The sequence below is a fragment of the Aythya fuligula genome, chromosome 10 (assembly GCF_009819795.1).
Source record: "Aythya fuligula isolate bAytFul2 chromosome 10, bAytFul2.pri, whole genome shotgun sequence".
Classification (NCBI taxonomy): domain Eukaryota; kingdom Metazoa; phylum Chordata; class Aves; order Anseriformes; family Anatidae; genus Aythya; species Aythya fuligula.
In genome coordinates, this window is record NC_045568.1 from 2,655,513 (window position 1) to 2,676,000 (window position 20,488).

Below are 20,488 nucleotides of genomic sequence, written 5' to 3' on the forward strand. Positions count from 1 at the left end.
CGTTCTGGAATCCAATGGAAATGGTGTTCCTGTTATGGCAAAGGGTTATGTTTGTGGGCCATCTCATAAATCACACCTGCTTTCCTTCCAAACGTGTCCTGTGGCAAGAACATCTGTTTGGGAAAATACCACCAATCCCTATGGGATGATTTTCCATATGCTTCCATTTCAGGATAAAATTAAACCAATGGACCTTGACAGTGTTTTCTTAATCAAAAATGGGTCTTCGTGCCTCTGTTAACAGGACATGCATAGTATTATTTAATAAAGGCATGAATCACTTCCACTAGTGCTGTTCTGGAGAGCAATTCAGCATCTCTGTGACTGGAACTGTTCTTTCGCACATAAAGGCAGATGGTGTTAAACAAATCAGATAAGCGTATGTCCAATCTGGTACTGCTTGGCATACTAACAGGATAATGATTTATAGGATTGAGAGCTTTGACTTATGGTTGCCACCAGAAGGAAGAAAAAAGAGCTCCTGTACTCTTTCCTGCAGACTAGTAGTGCTGTCGAGTGCCTGAATTTCCTTGGGTGTGCCCCTTCTTGTGTCTGTATGCTTTGTCTGCTCAGGCAGAGGGCTCGGCTGCGCGGTGTCCGGAGAGCTGAGGCAGGTGGCCAGGCTGCGTTCAGACCAACCTCGGGTGCGTGTGTGCCAGTCTGTATGGGCACAGTAAATCCAACGTGTCCTGGATGACCAGGCTTACTGGGAGGGCTCTGGCCAGCTGCACTGTGTGTCTGTGCGTAGTCCTGTACGGTATCTTGTGTGAAAGGACAGCCCGAATTAGTTCGGGCCTGCTGTGACTTCTGAAACACCTCTGTGTTTCCACTGCATCTGACTTGTCCTGGCAAATTGTAATCTATCTGGCACAATTAGCATCTTTAAAACACTTTGTGGTACTTGAGTGGCTGAGAAATGAGCACTAATGCACTGCCTGGGATTTACAACAAAGCTTCATTTAGAAACTAGCATAAAGGTTCAAAAATACTTTACAGCTTTCAGCGACAGAGATCTGCTTGCATTCGAATATAAACAAAGTAAACATTCAGTTGCACAGTGATTTTTTTAGTATTTTTTTTCATGATTCCTGTAATGTCTTCCTGAACTTTCCATTGTAACTTTCACCCTAGCATGCATATTAGCGTGAGCTGAAAATAAATGGGCACACTGCTGTTTCAGATTTGAGCTGTTTGGGCTTAAACTGCAGCATATGCTTTGGGCTTGGGTACGGTCAATTGTGAATAAGTGCGTGGCCTTGCACTTAAATATAACGACGAGTTTTAAAGACAGCCCTGCCCTCTTATATAAGCCTTCACGGTATTTTCATGGCTTGTTTGTGCTATTTATCATGGTATCTTACCTGAATTTACTATGCAATTATTCATCTCGGTGACTGATTTAAAAGGAAGCAGCGCCCAAGGGAAATGATTTGGTTTAAGTGAGACTGATTTATCGAAGGAGGCACGACTCAATACCTAATACATTTCCAGAATTCCAAGTGCAGGCAAAACCACTAATCCAGACTGCAGGGAGAGCAGCAGACAGAGATAATATGATGGCCGGGTGGGTGTTAGCAGAGAGTTGACTTCTAATTTGTGGAGCTGGAAAATGGTCTCTCTGTCCTCCATCCTCTCACCCTCCTCTTATTTTAACTTTGTTTTAGGATGTTTACTGTATGATGGTGGAAAAGCAGTGCGTGGTAACTGTTTTGGTGAGCTGGGGGTATTTCTGCCTGACCACTTGCCACTAGCCAGAGGAGGAGCTGTGCAGGCTGGCAGCTAGCTCAGCATTTGCCCTCTTTGGCACCAGGTTGGCAGTGACGGAAGAGTAAGGAGCGGAACCACTGAGAAAAGGTGGGGTATGATGAAAAGGATATTTTGGGAGGGTTTAGGGAAGATGATTTGCCCCCTTCCCCAAAGCAGATAGGTGGCATGGTTGCTCTGGGTCATTTTGCACTGGGGAAGCTGTGCAATGAATTCCTCTCCTCAGGCAGAGCTGCCTCTTTCTAGCAAGTTTGCAATAAATGATCCGTGCCTGTAGCATAATTCAGAGGGGAGAATCTAAAAACAGAACCCAAATTTGATTAGCTTGGATGGTTAAAGCGCAGGTGTGTCCTCTTGCTCTTTGGCATGTCCTGCACCTTGCAGGTGTTCTGCTGGGCCACCTGCGGGTGAAGGACCTGGCAGAGGGGTACCCTGAGTGACAGGCACGTGGGCTGCTGACAGCAGGTCTGTGCCAGACTGAAACTGGTCAGCTGGGGGGCAAGAACGGTGACAAGACCTTCCTGATCACCCTACTGATTACATTAATTAGACCTATGGACCTAAATTCAGTTTTCCTGTTGCAGTCTTTTTGTGCCTTGCATGAGTCCAGCTTTTCCTGAAATGTCTATAGAAAATGCATAAAGAGATAAGCTATAAAAATCAATTCAAACATAAGTCTGGATTTTTAATACCTCATTTAAAAGGATGAAGATATTAAAACTGGAAATCATGAATGCCCATGCAGAGGCTCTAAAACCTATTGTTAGTGCTGTTTTACAGGGGAGAGGCGGTTTCAGTTCAGAAATCCTAAGCACAAGTACTTTACACAAACCATCTACCTACCAGTTTCTGTGTTTTCCTGAGGAAACTTTTAAGAGTGATTGTTAGTGATGATCTACCATTGTTAGACTTCACCCTCATGTGATTGCATCCATAACAATTCATGAGCTGCTCTTGCATGGGAGCGTGGCAGCCTCGTGGCCAAGCCCTGCGGTGCGATGCTGCACTGGCGGGGTGATGCTGAGCGCTGGGGCAGCCGGAGCTGAGCAGCTGTTATACAGGTGGTGCCGCATAGAGCCATGATCTGATCGACACAGAAATAGAAGGCAAAGAATAATTTGAAGGTGTTAGTTTTGCTTTTAATTTCAGTAAGTCTTGAAATCTCCTGTGAGGCTATATCCCATGACACGTCGTCGTGCCAGGGCAGTTGCTGACACATCCTCTGATGTGTGGTTAAATGCTGCATTTTTCTGTCTTTGTTCTTTTCTGTCTATTCTGCAGACATCTGTGCTTTCATTTCTCTCCGAGTACCGTTTTCCCCATGACTGAAAAATAACTTGTTGACCGATAAAGCCCTTCTATGTACTCACCTGTCACTAATCCTGGTGACTGTGGGAAGCACATTTACAGGATTTGCATTCTTTACAGTGAGCGTTCATTACCACTGGTAATCAAAAAAAGTCTTACTTGAATTTCTGGTTCTCCATCACTAGTAATTAAGCTGTTGTTTCATACTAGGAAAAAGCTTTCATGCTGTGCAAGCCACAGGGACTTCAGAGAAAACAGCATTTATAGTCTTAAAAGGGCATATTGATTGGTCTTTATTAATAGGAAAATCTCTAAGGAGAGATGAAATAGTTGAATTTTAGAAAGTTTAAAGAATATGTATAATGCATTTGAAAACTGCATGAAAACTAGGCAGAGTTACCAGGTAATTTATCCTAACAATTTATCCTAACTGCTAGTAGACTTTGTTACTGTTCTTTATTTTTATAGGAGATTAACTTGTACTGAGTAGAGAGATCTGTCTTTGGAGGGAGTAATGTTGTCTTAATTAAAAAGAAAAAGTCAATCCAGGTGGTGTTATTCAAATTAATGTAATATTGTCTTTTTTTTTTTTTCTTCGGTTGTTTCGTTATAAGATTTTAATCTCTTTATTTACTGAAATTAATAGAGGAGAGCAAGCGCTTCCATTGGGTTAGTTCTCAGAGCAGGGGGGTGTCAGTTCTGTAGCACCTTGTTAGTGCATTTGAAATCAAACACTGGCTAAACTGAAAGGAGTTCTGTTTGCTTTGCATAAGTACACGTCACTGTGGAGTGTGCCAGATAGCCAAGGATAATGGCATCTTTATATATTGCCTTTGTAAGGGACTTCATAGAGTTGCTTGGATTTTTTCTTTCCTGTTTGCAGAGCATTTTGGGGAAGGGGGGAAAGGAGAGAGAATAAAGGAAGAAAGATTTTGTGTTGTTCTTATTATAATTCAGATTAAGATGAGAATCCAGGGAGCTCACCTCCAGGCTGCTTAGGGTTATTTTGTTGTTGTTGTTGTTTTCTTCAAATGTAGCTTTTTGATGTATTTGAAACAAACTAATCTCTAAGGCAGGTAGCACTGCTATCTTGGTATAAGAAGTCAATAGAAGCATGCTGTGTGATGCACCAATAGTTAACTTTAGCAACTACTATGCAATCACTTGGGGTCTAAATCTCTTTTTATGAGAAAAAATATCCTGCTAAATACCAATATTTCATAGTGTGATCAAGCATCTTACGTGTTGTGTTATATATATGTATCATTGAATGCATATTGATTGGTTTGGATATTTTGACTTTCTAGTTTTGTTCAGTATTGGGTTTTAGCAACATAGGAAATAATATGTAATTAAATATATTTAAGCTCTTTATTTTGACAGACAATGTTTCTATATTGACAATATCTTCTCTTTGCCATGCTCATGAAACCTGAGTTGGAAGTGCAAACTGCCAAGCCATTCCTTTCCATAGCTTCATTTTTCTAATTAAAAGTATTTGAAGTGTGCATGCTGTATGTACTCTTCAAGTATTTTGTAAAATGTTGTCCTCAGTTTCTGACTGATACTGCTTTCTGCAGTCTCTGAATGTCTGATGCCATTTGTTAAATCCAATATGTGAAACATTCTTTGCATCCCATTCTAAAATCCATACATATGTAGTCTTACGATTTTAGCTAACTAAACAGCTGCCATCAAGGGATCTGAGTACACTGACTTGTAAAGAAACCTGTCTATGCCTACCAGTTCTAAATATGCTAGTGCAGGATACATCTGAAAAAATCTTTTTTTTTTTTTTTTTTTTTTTTTTTTTTTTTTTTTTTTTATGTTTTGGATTCTTTTGCTTATCCAGTTTTCAAGCTATTGCCATGATTGGCTGCAGGATCTCCTATCATTTAGCACAGTTCAAATTTGTTTAGACTTGGTGTTGCTGACTTCATGCTTTTTTTTTGGTCCTGTCTAGCCAAGATTTGAACACTCTTGATTGCACTTGATAACTAGCATTCAAATTAGTATTCCAGGACCTTGGCCAAGAGCACGCTGCTTATAGCATAGTTCCACAGATTTCAGGTTAGAAAGTAGCACTGTGATCATCCCATCAGATCTCCTGAGTACCTTTGCTCATAGGAGTTCCTTGGAGGAATCTCTGATTCACGGCCAGGCCTGCTGACTGAAGTGAAACGTGTTGGTTAGGAAAACACGCAGCCTTGAGGTTACAGGCAGCAGCAATGGAGGCTGCTGGCTACCTCCAAGTGCTTCGTTGTGCTTTAAGGAAAAGAGAAAGTGTTTTATTGCTGATGGGAATCTGTTGAACTGCAGCTTGCAGAATAGTTACGCGTTTGATAAAAAGAGTTTTCCCATGATGAACTTTGTTTTGACGTTCTTTGTTTGGCTTTGAAGTACTTACAGACTGTCATCAAATAATCCCTTTCCCTGTCTGAGATATGTAGATTGAGCTCCTTGAGTCACGGCCAGGATGCCCCAGCTCTTTGGTGATGTTCATTGCCCATCCTTAACCTGTTTTAAGGTGCATACTGAAAAGCATGCTCTGCAGTGGGAAATACATTTTTGCAGCACAGAAGATTGTTCTTGTTTCCTGCTCCCCCTTGGGCCTCTCGTTTCGGCTGCCCCGCAGGGAGAGCTGGCTGGCAGTGCCTCTCGTGTCTCTGCCTCCATGGCTTGACAAGGCTGGCTGCCAGCCCGCGGCTGCCTCCGGCCTGACTTACACAACCCCGTGTGGGTGAAGCGCTGTCAGAGTGCTTGTGCTCAGCTTACGCAAGCACCTGGATCTCTTTGTGGCCTCTCATCTTTATGCTTCAACACTCCCCTAATTCTTTTAAGCTGTAAAATTTATTAGTGACTGTGCTTTTTTCGTGGTTTGTTGTAAAAATGCAAATCACTTCATTAGAATAAGAGCAAAGCCCTGCAGAACCTCTTGATTATCATCAAGGATGTGCAATTTTTATATGTATAACTTAAATTGTATGACTGATTACTTAATTTTTAAACAACTTTTCTAAATGGATATTTTCTTTTCTGTATCATTCTTTTTTTTCCTTAATATGAAACAAATGCTTTATAGAAATGTGGGTTCATTATGTCAACGCTATTATCTTTATTAACCCAAACATATAATCTCATTGGAAAGTAGCCAGGAGCTGTTTCTTATAAAACTGTGTTGATGTTACCCTTTTCATGCTTTGCTGTTGAAGGGAAGGGAAGTTATATTTTTAGCTGTGACTATGTTTTAGCTGACAGGCTAGTATTATTCTTTTGGGCAAGGCTACAGAATGTCAAGCTTTGCAGAAGGGTCTGTAAAAAAAAAAAAAAGTTACAAATATGATTCTCTCAGCTTAGTTCTTAACCATTGTGGGAGACTTTGATTAATATATCCCGGTCGGGGGTGCAGTATTTGCCTTTGAGTGTTTTCTAACAGGTTGTCAAATGGTGTTAGGAATGCAAGAAATGTGACAGCTTTCTCTTTAGCGTTTAAAACTTCTCTCAAGATGTTTCCAAACTCCAGATAAATTATTGTGTGAACATTCAGGAGCAGGGATACCCCAGTCTGCAAAGTGCTTTTGTTGTGGTGAAAGTTCCCTGTCTTTATTTTCCAAGTCTTGCAGTTATGCTACAGGGAAAGCTTGTTTCCAGTCTCTGTATTATTTCAACACAAAAGATTGTATGTTGGCTTTTCCCTTCAACCCTGCATTATATCCGTCCCATAGATATGTTTCCAGTGGCAGCAAGCAGCTGGTACACAGTGTGCTGTGGTGCTTCCTTGGGCACCCCAAGGAAAAAAGCAAGGTGTGAGAAAGATGAGCTGCCTATACTGCAGGTCATGGTGCTGTGTATCCACAGATCTGCAGGGTGTACTGAGGAGCTCCTTGTCAGCTTTGTATCACATAGGTGAGAAACCTGGGCACAGAGGGGTGAGGTGCCTGGGTGTGGATGAGTTAGCGGGCTGAAGAGTGGGTCAAGAATAAAGAAGTTTCTCCAGAATGCATGAAACCCTTATTAGAGTTTTAATTAAGGGGTGCAGAGAGAACTGTCACTTTGAGGGAAAGCAATGTAAAATGGCTAGACAATATAACTAAATTCAGCATGTGATAGAATGTGTGCTTGTTCATTCCTAGTCTTTTCATAAAAACAAATACATGAGAAGTTTTGAAATGCTTAACTTAAACTTGCCTATGCAGCCCTCGTGTCTTGTCCACCTCTCATGTTCTCTGGGAGAACAGGATATACATGCAGGTAAACAAAGGCTGCACTTATTAGAGGGTGATGAAGGAGACAGAAGCTCTAAGATTGCCTTTGGGTTATTTTTTTTTTTCCTGCATATAATGGAAGAGACACAAAGCTAACTGGTGTTAGGTGTGGATGAAGCAGGCTTCCCAGAGCGCAGGCAGCAGAGGTTGGCCTGGATGCTGTGGCTGGTGCAGCCCTGTTACTGCTGCCATTTAGTGCCATCCTCGGTGGGACAAAACCCTTCCTGTGTCTGGGCACAGCCAGGCTGCTCCCAGCCCCAACATGGGGACGTGGGGTCACCTCCTGCCTCCAGCTGTGTGAGGAGAAGGCCTTGAGCAGCCTGGTCAGCTCTGGGGAGGAGCCCCAGGGCCTCCGGTGGCCCCTCTGCTCCATGCTGGCGCAGCCTGCTCTGCTGCTGGGTCTTGAAGTCTTCAAGTATCCCATTGTACTGGGTAGATGGCAGCTAACGAGAAATGGCTCTCAACTGCGTTTATGTAATGGGAGAAGGCTTTTCTGAGAAGAATTTAAGGTGTATTCATCACTGTGTAGGGATAAAGGTTTGAAGAACTCTACAAATGCTTATCCAGCCACATGTTAAATGGTTTTCAGCCCTGCTGTCTGCTTTTGGTGGGGAGTTTTGAGGTGTTTTCTCTTTTTCTGCTAATTTGAAAATTTTTGAGTTGGTTTCCTAAAATAAATATATTTGGTCTGCAATTAAAGACCAAGCCTGAAGGCTTCTTTGGTCGATGCCTTCTAAGATGGATAAGATGGCCTAAGCCTGTGACTAATGAATCTAGCACAGTTCAAAGGCTTAATTTTGGAAGGAGAAAATGCATGTTCTGACTTTAATAATATACTCCATCCTAAACATGATACATGTAGTGTATTTCCTGTTACTGCATTTGTGGTTAGATGTAAATTCTGAAGGTAATGGTTTATCTTAAATGACTTTTCTAGATTGGTGTATTTGTGAACAATAAAAACTAATAAGTAGTGAAAATATACAAGTCAGTATGCAAATGTCATGTGTTCTTCCCATCCTCAGGTGTCAATAGGTTAGAACCAGTTAAACATTTGTTTCTACCTTTGCTACTACTGCAAAGAAAATTTAAATCACAACTTATTTTGACGAGACTTTAAACCCATGCAAACATTTGTGTTCGTATCAGATGTACATGTGAAACCACTTGACAAAAGTTAATGTTACTATTCAAAGCACCTCTGACACTGGAAGGTCTGTGCTAGGCAGCTGCTGCATTTGCGTTATTGAGGGAACAGCTCTGTTCTTTCTGAATGCTTGTGGCTGTAAATGAGCGTCCTGTTCTTCACTTAGGGTTATTGGGGGTTATAATTAATTCACGGGTAACGACATCTCACTTTATCAATGTGCTTTACAAACTAAAGGACCAAATTGATAGGTTATAGCAAGATGGGAAATGGTAGCAATAATGGGATGAAATTGAAAGGAAAATGAAATTTGCTGTTGGAAAGGCAGGACTGCATGCAACACAAGAAGCAGTCATTAAATTTGCTAGGGCAAATCTAAATAAAACTTGACTTATTCTGCTATTTTTTTTTGTGCTGGTTAATTTTGCTGGCAAAGCTAATTGGTCAAACGAGCATTACCATTTACATGCTGAATATTAACTTGGGATAAATAGCATTTTTGCTTCATGTTGGAAGGCTGGGAGCAGCGGTGCTGCTCAGGCCGGGCCTCTCATGTGCCAGAAGTGGCGCCTCATCTTTCAGGGAGGGAGCTGGCCTCAGAGAACAGTAAAGCACGGAGTTGTGTGCAGTAAAGATAAAGCGATGGGGGTTTTGTACCCATAAAATAAGCTAATTAGAGAATTGTCTTGAAGGAGAGAAGCTTAAAGAAAAAACATCAGTGGCTTCTGTATGCTTGCAAGTGGCTGTCCTGCTGCTGTCCTGGTCTGTAGATGATGTTCATCTGCCATGAGCTGCCCAGCTTCTCTTCCTCTCACCAGGCTTGGGAGGGAGACACCAGCCTTCCGAGGGTGGTGGCATCTCCTCGCTCTTCCCTTTCACACACTTTCAGTCACCTGCAGAAGGTTAGGGGGCAGCAGCAGCTGCCAGACTTCTCTTTCTTTTCCTGCTGTGGCAGCCCAGGCCAGGACGGCTGCAACCACTGGCACTGGCACTGGCACAAGGGTACTTCAAAACCACAGCTATTAAATTATCCGGACATCAGCCCTTGTACCTTTAGGTATTTGCGTGATCTTCCTGGGTATCCAGCCTGCAGCAGGTGCTCTTTAAAACTCTTAGAAATGAAAGCAGAAGTCAGGATGGTGATTTCTGTACCCTGCCCACTGCAGGTGGGACACAAGAACAGAATAACATGGGAATTTAGCTTCAGCTCTTTGGGATGTTTTCTCATAGCACTGGACATTTTATGTGTCCAAATACTGTGTTTATGGATGACATGAAGTAAGTGATGCAAAAGGCTTTTTAAAAGCAGCATGAACTGTTGTGTAAACTTTAATGAACACTAGTTCAGAAGTGAATTCCAGAAAATATCAACTCTTATGACACAGACAAAATTTTCTTTTTCCTGTGGTGTTTTTTGTTTTCTTCTTATTATTATTTCTGTGTTCATTGAGAAGCAGAAGCTGTACTTTGGTGATCTGATGTAACAGGTTTTGTCTGTTTTCTTCATACATTTATTTCAGTTTCATTTGAAATAGTCATTTTGTGAGGCATGCCTGGACTGTTTCTGGTATTTCATCTAGATTTATAGGCTTATGTGAGACCTGTGAAGCACTGGTAATTAAGAGAGTTAATGGGGTGCTACCTGCGTTTAATTCAATTGCTTGTGACATTAACTTCTTTCTTTTTAACCAAAGGTTATCATAGCATAGTTGGGTTTCAGGGTTTTGATCTGTAAAGCAGCCTCTGCCCAAGGTGTTGGGTCTCTTATGTATTTTCATGACCCTTGCGTACAGCTTTGATTTGAGATGCTGATTCACCTTCCTCCTGCACCTTGCAGGACAAGTTTTCTAAGTTCTGACGTTCAGAGGTGAATTTCATTGTTACTCTGCCTCTTCTCTTAAGCAATTTAAAAAGTTGCAAGCTGTACCTGCATCCAGTGGGAAAGAAAGCTCAGGCTTTTTTATAGTGCCGGATATAGCCATAACAATTCAAATTTGGCTCCAGATTTTCTGTAAATTTCCAGCAAGAACTCAGGCAAATAAGTGTAATTTCCTACAGCCTTTTCTGCAGGTCCTGCTCACTGAATTGTGAGCGTCCTTTTGGGCAAGGACTGATTTTTCTGCATTTGGAAAATGAGCTACCACTGGGAAACCTCACTAATACAGCTAACGAATAGTAGGCTGTAATTTCACAGAGGGTGACTTAGTGAAGAAAAATGTTGGCTGAAAGCTGATGTGTAATGAAGCTGTAAAAATTTTTCCTCATTCGCAAGTTGTCTAATGGCATCTGTTGTTTGTTCGCAGAAAGGGGATTTTCTGCATTAGGACTTCTTTAAACGACACATACTTGTTGAGTTGAATATCTGGGGAGTGGGAATAAAAGGTTTTAAATATCTTTAAAAATTCACAGCATAGGCATCATAATAATAAGAAAGGCATAAACCTGGTACATGAGTGTAACTGCTTCAGTAACATCTTCAGCCCTTCACAGTCCAAAATGCTATGTCTGAGCCTGCTTGTGCTCCCAGTTGTCTTTGGGACTTCCTTTGATAGTGGATGAAACAAGTCTGAAATGCAAAAAGTGATTGTACTCTGTGAGTGAAGTTTTCATTTTAAATAAAAATTGCTGTTAGTTTTCTTCTAAAAGTTATTATTGTTCATTTCTAAAGGCCTGTGAAATTACTGTAGTTTTCTGAATTACAGTATCAAAATGTTAGGTAAGACGTAATTATTCCTGTTGACATCAGTGGCTACTTTGTACAGAAGAAGGTGCAAAAAATTACGAAGATGGGTAAGATCAGATTTTATAGTTCTCTATATTATATCTTGTTCACTAGCCAATAATTGATACTTCTACCATAATTTTTTAATTAATATTGAATAAGCTGTTCTTGGATTAATTTAAAAAAAAAAAAAGATAAAAAAAAAAAATCAGCTCTTGGAAAACTTTCTTTTGGCAAATTTTCTTTAGCATGTGAAGGTTTTGAAATTGTATTCCGTAGAAGAAATTGGAGAATCAGATTCTAGAAATATGAAATACTGATGGGGAAAGGGGAGACCCATCAATGAGATTGAGGCATCTGGTACCATGCATCTCTCTGCCAAACACAGGACAATTCTGAAACCAGCATCTCGCATGTTTTATAAATGACATAATATCCTTTGGATCATACATCGTCTTCAACCCTGACTTGGAGTGAGAATCTGGTCACCCTCCATAACACTAAGCAGTCCCCACAGTAGCTGCCCTGTACAGGTGTGAGCTCTATTACTTGTAGATCCTATTATTTTACTAGTTACTTTTGAAACTTTCTCCAAAATTATGGTGTTTCCCTGAAAAAGACAGTACTGATAATAGAGAATTTAAGGAGTTAATGGTGATATGGAGGTACCAAGTAATGTGTCCCAGATTCACAGCAGGAACAAATCAAACTCCTCCCTCACCTGACAGGGTCTGGTGTGTGCTGTGCGCTCCCTCCATGCTGGGTGTCCCACTCTCAAACTTGTGACAGTAGGGCAGACCAGAATTGTGCTTTTGTTCATAAATCTACAGTAAAATTATGTATAGCAACATAGGAGAAATCTGTCAATGGATCCCACTGCTGATGCATATCTCAAGGTGATGTCCGATTAGAACAGCAGCTGCAGTGCATGAGCAAATCTACAGATTTGGCATATGGATGTAGAAATCAGCATGAATAGGTGTTCATTCTGCTGATTTAGATACCTGATTTCCTCTCTTGGGAGTGCCTCTTCAGTTCCCTTTTCATCACTATTGTGGGTGAAAGATGACAGCAGCCCTTGATGGGACTGTAGCTGACACAGCGTGTACGTGACAGAGGTGCGTCCTTCCCTCATTTGCTGGCCTAGTGCTTCTGCTTGTCTCTGTCTTCACCGACTGACCAAAATAGGTTCTGAATTGAGGACTTTGTCCTATTACACAAAATCAAATAGCTATCTGTAAGTATAACTCTGCAACTTCAAGCATTTTTAGGTATTTCTATGTAAAAAAAATTAAAAAATAATCTTGTGATCTTATTTTTATTTTTTTTCCATCTTGTCTCCTTTACAGGGTGGTAATGTAGTTTATTCCCAAATCTATTAGCCCCTCACAACTAACTAGGGAAGGAACTTGTCTTCAGTGGTTAATCTTTCTTAGAAATCTTCTTTAACTCAGGTGAAAGCCAGTCTCATGCTTGTGTAACTTACCAAGACTTAGTCAGAGCCCATATGTTACAACCTGGAGGAAATGATGCTTGGGGATGACTAACAGAACATGTTCCTGCTGTTAATTTGGGTGTCATTCCAGAAATTTAATTCGTAAGCCTTCCCTTTGATTTTATTAACACATTTACTTACTAATTCCAATCTTTGCTATTGTTCCCTGCCAAGGAACTTAATGAAGGGATAAATTTTATGTTAACAAAGAGAGAGCTTTGGTAGCTCTGCCTGGGAATAGCGGGGAGAAGCAGAGAGCGTATGTGACAGAATGGTGCTTGGTTAGCAGACTTATGAGTTACAAGTAGGAAATTCAGTTCGATGTGTCTTCCTGCTAAAAACATCTTTTTACTCAAGTCTCTATGAATCAGTATGTAATTTACCAACAGCAATTATATAAAGTACTAATGGGGAATTATTTTTCCTTCCAAAAAGAAGTGAATAGCTTTCAGTGTTTTGATGCTTAAAACGGATCACATAGGTATCATCTGGTTTGCAGCAGGGAGAATTAGAAGGCAAAGAGAATTAACGAAGAGAAGGTAGCTTTCACAATTTGTACCTCTTCTTACCACTTGCTATCTGTCTGTTACAGACTGCCTTTCATAGTGAAGTATACATTGTGTAACCCTAAACCAATTAATGCACATTTATTTATATGAAAGGTTAAATTACGGAGCCATAAATCACCCAGGCTGCGTGTGTGACTGGGCAGTGCCTGTACCCCTGCTGATACTGTGCCTGCGATGCACCATTAATGCATGCTGTTGTGGCTTATTCCTGCAGAAGCACTCGGTAAATATGTAACCGCAGGAGGCCAAAGTAGCTGTGATAATAAAATGTTAAATTCTGAATGCTGGGTAAGGTAGCTGACCACGGGTCGGTGTGGCTGCACTTGGGAATGAGGCTTTGACCCGTTCTGCTCTGCAGCCTGTGTGGCAGTGGATGCAATCTCTTATCTGCTTAAAAGAGTGAATTTCCTCTTGTGTCTTGTGTAGCTCAGTACTTTCCCTGCTGCTAGACGTTATTCTAGTTATGTCACTGCAGTGAATAACAGACTGAATCTGAGTTTGCATTGTGCATGTATGTGCGAAATTAATACATCGATGGTGTGAGAAAGCTGCTGCTTGTTGTATCTGGTCTCGCTGTGGCTTTTGTTCTGACTGTGCTGCAGACAAATTCTTTACTGAATCCTTTTAAGCTGACTATTCCTCACAGTTTATTAAAATGGAAGAACAAGGTAAACTTTAAGATTCCTCCTTAGCAATAAGACAAGCTGAGCAGCTGTCTCACTTCTTGCTTGGTTCTGTTTAAATTCAGCTCGTCTGGAAAAGTTGAACCAGCTTGGTGTGATTTTTATGAGCTTTTGAAGGTTGAAGTTTATTTTGGAAGCCTAGGTGCTATGTAGAAGACTTAAGAAGCTTTCAGTTATTGTAAATGGGAGTACAATGCAGCCCCCCAAGCCCAGACCGCATCCCTGTGAGGAGGGAAAGAGCCAAGCACCATGGGTGCCTTAAAAGGAGATGAGGCATGGAGACATCTACAGGTTAATACTGATATTTCTCTGATCACCCTGCAAATATTTTCCAGCTTCTTTTCACGTCTTGTACCTTGAGGAAGCTCAGAGTAGAAGTGGTGCCATTAGAGCAGTGAGGCAGACCAACCATGTGCCTGTTGGGCAGCTCAGTGCAAGGCTGTGGTTGCACTTGTTCAGCTCTGGAGCAACGCTGTGTGTAGCAGCATCCCTGGGAGCCTCCCTGTTCAGCTGGATGGTGTCGCAAACATCTCCCATGCAGACAGCACGATGGTTGGTGACTCAGTGGGTGAATCTGGAAACTCACTTTACTCCCCCAGATTTTCATAAATTTCATTTGAATTTGGATTATGCAAAGTGATGCCTTATATCCAGCTAAGTGGGATGAGCTTTCTTTGGTATGGCCATTCCAAAGAATCCTGTTCCTCATCTTAAAATTTGGTATCTTAAGGTTGTTTCAGACTTATATCCTTGTGTCCAGCACAAAAACTTTCCACCTTGGGGGGATTGTATGATAGGGAGTAAGTGTCTGTGACCCCAGTGAATGTTTTTTGGGTTCAGAATAAATGCCGAATGAGTCACACAGTTAAACAGAGGTGGTTTTGCTGCTCCAGAGTAGAAAACAGTTCAACTGTTAAGCCCTTTCAGAAACAGTTTACGTTTTGGCAAATGGCTCATGTCAGGTTCAGCCTTGTGGAATTTAAAAAGCTTGGTTTGCACTGTCTGAGATGAGACCCCTCCGGTGGGTGTGAGCTCATCCTGCCAGGGCAGCAGCTTTGCCCAAAGCCTCATCCTCTGCTGCTTTGTGTTAGTAATGGGCCCTTGCTGTCTCCTGGGAAATGATAGCTCAGCTATTGTTTTGATTGGGGGGAAAAAATCCAGATTCTTCCCTGTAGTTATATATGAAATTTGTATTTGTCTTCCAAAATCATTTTGTTGCTGTTGCTCAGCTTGCCGTCGTAATACTTTTGAAGTCAGTTGTCAATCCCAATGCTCATAATACATAAAATATATGGGATATGATTGTCTGCGACATCTGAATGGTCTTTTAAATGTTACCCATAAAGTAGCAGTGGAAAATTTCTTGCAGTGCTCAGAAATCTGGAAATGAGAGTCAAAGGGTTTAGTATTATTTTTTTAATTAGGAGTTTTTTTTTCAGAAATTACTGGATCTGCAATGCCTTCTTTTCCTTTCTCTGCTAGCCCACACTATGCTCTTCCTGCCTCACACAAGGACTTGCTCCTTTTCCTCCTTAATAGCAGTGTGTCTGATTTATTCTACAGGGTTTAAATTAAGAGGAAACTCAGCAGTAGGGGAAGTAGTGATGGATTTGAAAGCAATTCTCAGGCTCTCTTGTGCTGGCTCATTAGACAGCCTTTTTTTTTTTTTTTTTTTTTTTTTTTTTTTTAAATTACAGAAAACACAGTAAGTCCAGAGCAGCAGCAGCAATACTGCCTTGCTCCTGGCAGTGGGAGCCTGGTGTGCGGGTGCCCGCCTGCTCCAGCAGCTCTGCCAGGGCATGGGGTGCTCCCAGCCACCCCTTGGGATGGGGACACAGGTCCCCATGGCCACCCCTGTGCCAGCCCAGAGAGCGCTATTGCTAGGAAGAGGTTCTCCTCCCCTGTGCTGCTGGAGAAGCAGGCTTTCTGTCTTCCAAGAAGAGCTAAAATATCACTGTTTCAACCCGGTTTTTCTTCTTGTGAAAGCTCTGTGCAAAGCTGGTGTGTTTGCAGCCCCCTGAGTACTCCTTGCTGTGCCCAGTTTGTTGCAACCACAGGCAAGGGCACACCGTATCAAAACGCAGCGACCTTGCTGCTCCGGATCTCGGTTACAAGTAAGCTGGCTGCCAGTTGAATTCATGTTACGAACATACCTGAGTTAACTGAGAAAAGGAGAATGTCCGAGGTTAATATGTGAACTAATTAATTTTAGTGATTCACGAGCCTGCCTTCCTGTAAGTAAGAACAGTTACACAATTGTGCCTTTTAGGGAACGAACACGATTCATTTCTAGGGCAGCGGACTGCAGTGCTCCCAGCCCCACCGGCTGGCCACGGGAGATGAGCTAGTCCATGGCTATGTGGTCTTCAGTGATATGCCTCTAAAGAGGCCAGAGCACAAAGCTGAGCTTCCTGCTGTAAGGTTTAGATGGTGTTTATTAGACCCCGTGTGCACCCCCCTGCAGCCAGGACATGGGCTCTGTCTCGTGGGCTGAGGGGCTCCCAGCTGGAGCCCACCTGTCTGTGAGCCTGCAGGAGGTGGCAGCTGATGGGGAAGCACAAAAAAGCCATTTGGGAGAACTTGGTTGATTTATGTCTCTGAACTGCATATGCTCATTTCTGGCAGTAGGAGCTCTTGGGGAGGAAAAAAAAAAAAAAAAAAAGAAAAGCCTTTCTTGGGCTTTACATACATTTTAAGCTCTTACTTTACAGCCTGGACTAAATGCTCCCAAATTTATTTAGGAATACTGCAGAAGTAGAATGTAACATTACTCACATTTCTAATCTAAAATAATAAATCACAGAATCACAGAATTGTCTAGGTTGGAAGAGGCCTCAAGATCATCGAGTCCAACCTCTGACCTAACACTAACAAGTCCTCCACTAAACCATATCATATTGCCCTGTAGCCTAAAGAAAGAGCTGAAGAACAGTTTTGAATTAATTTTTGCCAATTTTCAAGAAAAGTCTATAAAATTAAGCACAACTGCAAGTGAATAGAGAAATTGAGGTGGTATTGTCTTAATTTGTCCCTAGAGAAATGGAAAGATCCGCACTGCCCAGCGTAGTTACTCAGGGGACCTCACCTGGTAGTCCCTGCTATAAATTCCCAGGTGCAGTCATTGACTGTGCTGAGTATTCACAGCTGTAAAAGGAAGCAGAGGCTTTGCTATGGCTATGTTGCACACCTGGAAATGAAAATGTTTTTATTAATCTGACAGATAATGATCCTTACGAAAGGAAGAAGTAAATAGTCATATGTTGATACATCAAGACACTGGTATGTTTGTGTTGCCGGAAATATTAATGCTGTCATGTGGCATAGCACAGACATCTCTTTGTTCTGAGGCAAGTCTTTGTCTTCTTGACACTGGATTTAAGGCGAGTGCCCTAGTTCATACACATGGCTCGTCTGTTACGTAAAAGATTTTATAAGTGTTCTTGATACAGGTATAAAACAAATCTAGAATTATGAATATTGTATCAGCACGGTGGCTTTATTTTTTTGTCCATTTAATGCTAATAACAACTTATTTTGGGTTATAGGACAGAAAATTAACAAAAGTAGAGAGACAGAGATTTAAAGAGGAAGCAGAAATGTTGAAAGGTCTACAGCACCCAAACATTGTAAGATTTTATGACTTCTGGGAATCCTGTGTAAAAGGCAAAAGATGCATCGTACTGGTTACCGAACTGATGACCTCTGGAACACTGAAGACGTAAGTACTGTGCTCCTGGTGAGCAGTCTAAGAATAGCTATGGAAATTTTTAGAAAAATCCTACTTTCACATTCTGAAAAAAAAGCATCTCAAGATAAAAGGAAAAAATGGAGCTGTTCTCTGGTGTCTGTCGTGTGTCCCTATGTTTGAACTGCATTGACTTGGCAGGAAGAATTTCGGCCCCCACCTCCCTTTCCCCGTTCTTCTGTTTCAGTTATGTAACTGGAAGCAGTTCTCTGGTTTGTTTCATCTGCATGTGAAGTTTCGATCTGTCAGGGTGTGATTTTGTGATGGCTTTTGAGCTTGTATTTGCATTTTTTGTTACAAAATTCAGATAGAATAGTACTTGAATGGTAGAATCTCTTTTTGAAGCAAGAGGTGCTCTAGGTTATCTGCTAAACAATATTATTTAATAGCTTTTGATACTGACAATCTGGTTAAGGTTGATATAAAGCACTTGGCATGAATTCGGGAACAGATTTTCAGCCGCAATGGGAGCAAGGCTCATCACTGCATATATCCAGTGTGCTACTCTGGTGCATTAGCCGACTGGACATTTTTCCAAAATGTACCTTCCCCATCAGTGTTTTAGGTGAATAGAAAAAATGCAGGTGCGTGATACACAGGTCAAAGTCCTGTGTTAAAATTAAACTTCAGTATTATTCAGTTCTGAATATGTGAAACAGATTTTCTAAAACTGTTCTCTGCATGAAGTGATTTGCTTTACTATCAGTCTTGCAAATATTTGGTTGTATTTGCACCAAAAATGCTTATTCTCTTCTTACCTAAAAATGAATGTTCTGAATTCCTTTTCTAAAAAGATCTTTCTTTCAATTTGGAGATATTTCTGAGTTGCTATTATGGCATCTAATAAGAGGCTTTTATCGAAAACGAATTTCAGCTGTTGAAGCCCCTAGAATCTGTAATAACACTTCATTTTCTTTATAACCATTTCTGTGTGTTTGTACTGCAGGTATCTGAAGAGATTTAAAGTGATGAAACCAAAAGTTCTGCGTAGTTGGTGCCGGCAAATCCTGAAGGGTCTTCTTTTCTTGCACACAAGAACTCCACCAATAATTCACAGAGACTTGAAATGTGACAATATTTTTATTACTGGACCAACTGGATCTGTGAAAATAGGAGACTTAGGACTGGCAACCCTAAAGAGAGCTTCATTTGCCAAAAGTGTAATAGGTAATCATTCTGTTCTCTTTGGCTTCTTTCTGTTGGTATAGTGATTGTGTTTTTAAGTTGTCTATCTTTGACACTTCATGTTAGTGTTATTTTCACTTGTAGGCTGGTAGCAGAGACTTAAGTGGTTTTAGTGGCTGTTCCCTTTATACCACTATAAAAATCTCAGTCTGTAGGGCCTATGGAAGATCATCTACCCTGATCTTTTCTTCCTTCTGTATCACAGTGTTAAATTTTTAATTGACATATTACTTTCCTTCCACAAATCCTTCTCCTCTCTCCTCCAAAAGAAGCAGCAACAGTTCCCAACAGGTTGTGTGTAGCATCCCCCTGAGAACAGGCTCAGTGCCTGTTGGGGAGAGAGGAGAAAAGAGGTGGAGGAGGAAAGACAGATGATGGTCTGCTCTTCACAAACCAGGTGGCACTGTGAAAGGCTCTGGGAAGCCCTTGGGAAGACTTCTGCTGCCAGCAATGCTGGGATAACAGTTACTTTGCCGAAGGGAGAGGCAGCCTGGTCTGTGGGTAGTACCCTGCAGAGCCAGGCTTCTCTCCTTTGCAGGGAGGTCACAGGAGAGCTGGTCCAGCTGGAACAGCTTATCCCCATTTACTGGGGCATCAGCAAAATAAGTTGCTTCTGCAGGCAACTGCAGAGCTTGTCTGTGCCTCTGTGTAGTCCTGGCAGAGTCCTACTTAAACAACATTTGCAATTTATTAAAAATCAGTAGCTACAAAATTAAAAGAAATTTCCACTAGGATATACAATAGCTGATGTTCTTAAATGGTACCCATGCAAGGAGCATTATAATTTGGTTTTGCTTGAACTGGGAGGACATTTTCTGAATGATTGTTGTTCCCTTGCAAAAGTAAAATTCAATGCCTTCTGTGTGAGAAATGTCTGGGATATCCTTCTCCCGAATTCTCAAACATTTTTTATTTTTTACCCTGAGCTTTCTTAGCAAATCTTCCTTATTCGGATATGTATGTGCTGGTTCTTGGAATATGTAAATTCCTGAGAAAGGATGCTGAAAGTGAGGGAAGTTATCATGCATATATTTGTATTTCAGCTCGCTATATAAATGGAAATTAGGTTTGAGATGATTAGAATTAACAAACTGCCAGTGACAACCACTATTCCATAACTATAAAGAAAATAGCAAGCTATCTTTAAAGCAGTAGTTTCTAAAATAACTGTTATAGCATCTCAAGTTTTCTTCAGTTATATTTTATAACTATTTATATAGAAGTTTCACCCTTTTTAGGTGGGGAGCCCAGTACTGTTGAAGTGAAATTAGGATTGAAATGTTGTGTGTGTGTTTGGCTACTCTGGGTCTGCTTAACCTTGTTGATTTCAGTGAAATTGTGTTGGTTTACATCTGTTAAGTTTCTCTCGTTCTTACCTTCTAATGGCTTTTTTTTTTTTTTTTTTTGGGGGGGGGGGTAGGGGAGTTCAGCATTTCTTCCCCTAATTTTCTCCTTTTTTTGCAGTATACCATGTTATATATGCTGTGATAGTATACGGTTACCCATGGACTAGGAATAATATCAGAAATACCAACATAGATTTTTGCAAAATGAGTTTTTACAACAATGCTGTCAAGCCATGGCCGTGTCTAACAGAAATTGAAT

The 20,488-nt window shown here is 41.1% G+C and overlaps 1 protein-coding gene across 6 annotated transcripts in view; it reads left to right on the top strand.

The window, feature by feature from the left end:
- The window catches only part of WNK2 (WNK lysine deficient protein kinase 2), a 117,257-nt gene that overhangs the window by 23,471 nt on the left and 73,298 nt on the right, over window positions 1–20,488 (top strand). For all 6 annotated transcript variants that reach the window (XM_032194435.1, XM_032194432.1, XM_032194434.1 and 3 more), the window contains exons 3-4: window positions 17,499–17,671; window positions 18,645–18,865. In XM_032194435.1, coding sequence (XP_032050326.1) covers window positions 17,499–17,671; window positions 18,645–18,865 — 394 coding nt within the window. The remainder of the gene's footprint in view (window positions 1–17,498; window positions 17,672–18,644; window positions 18,866–20,488) is intronic.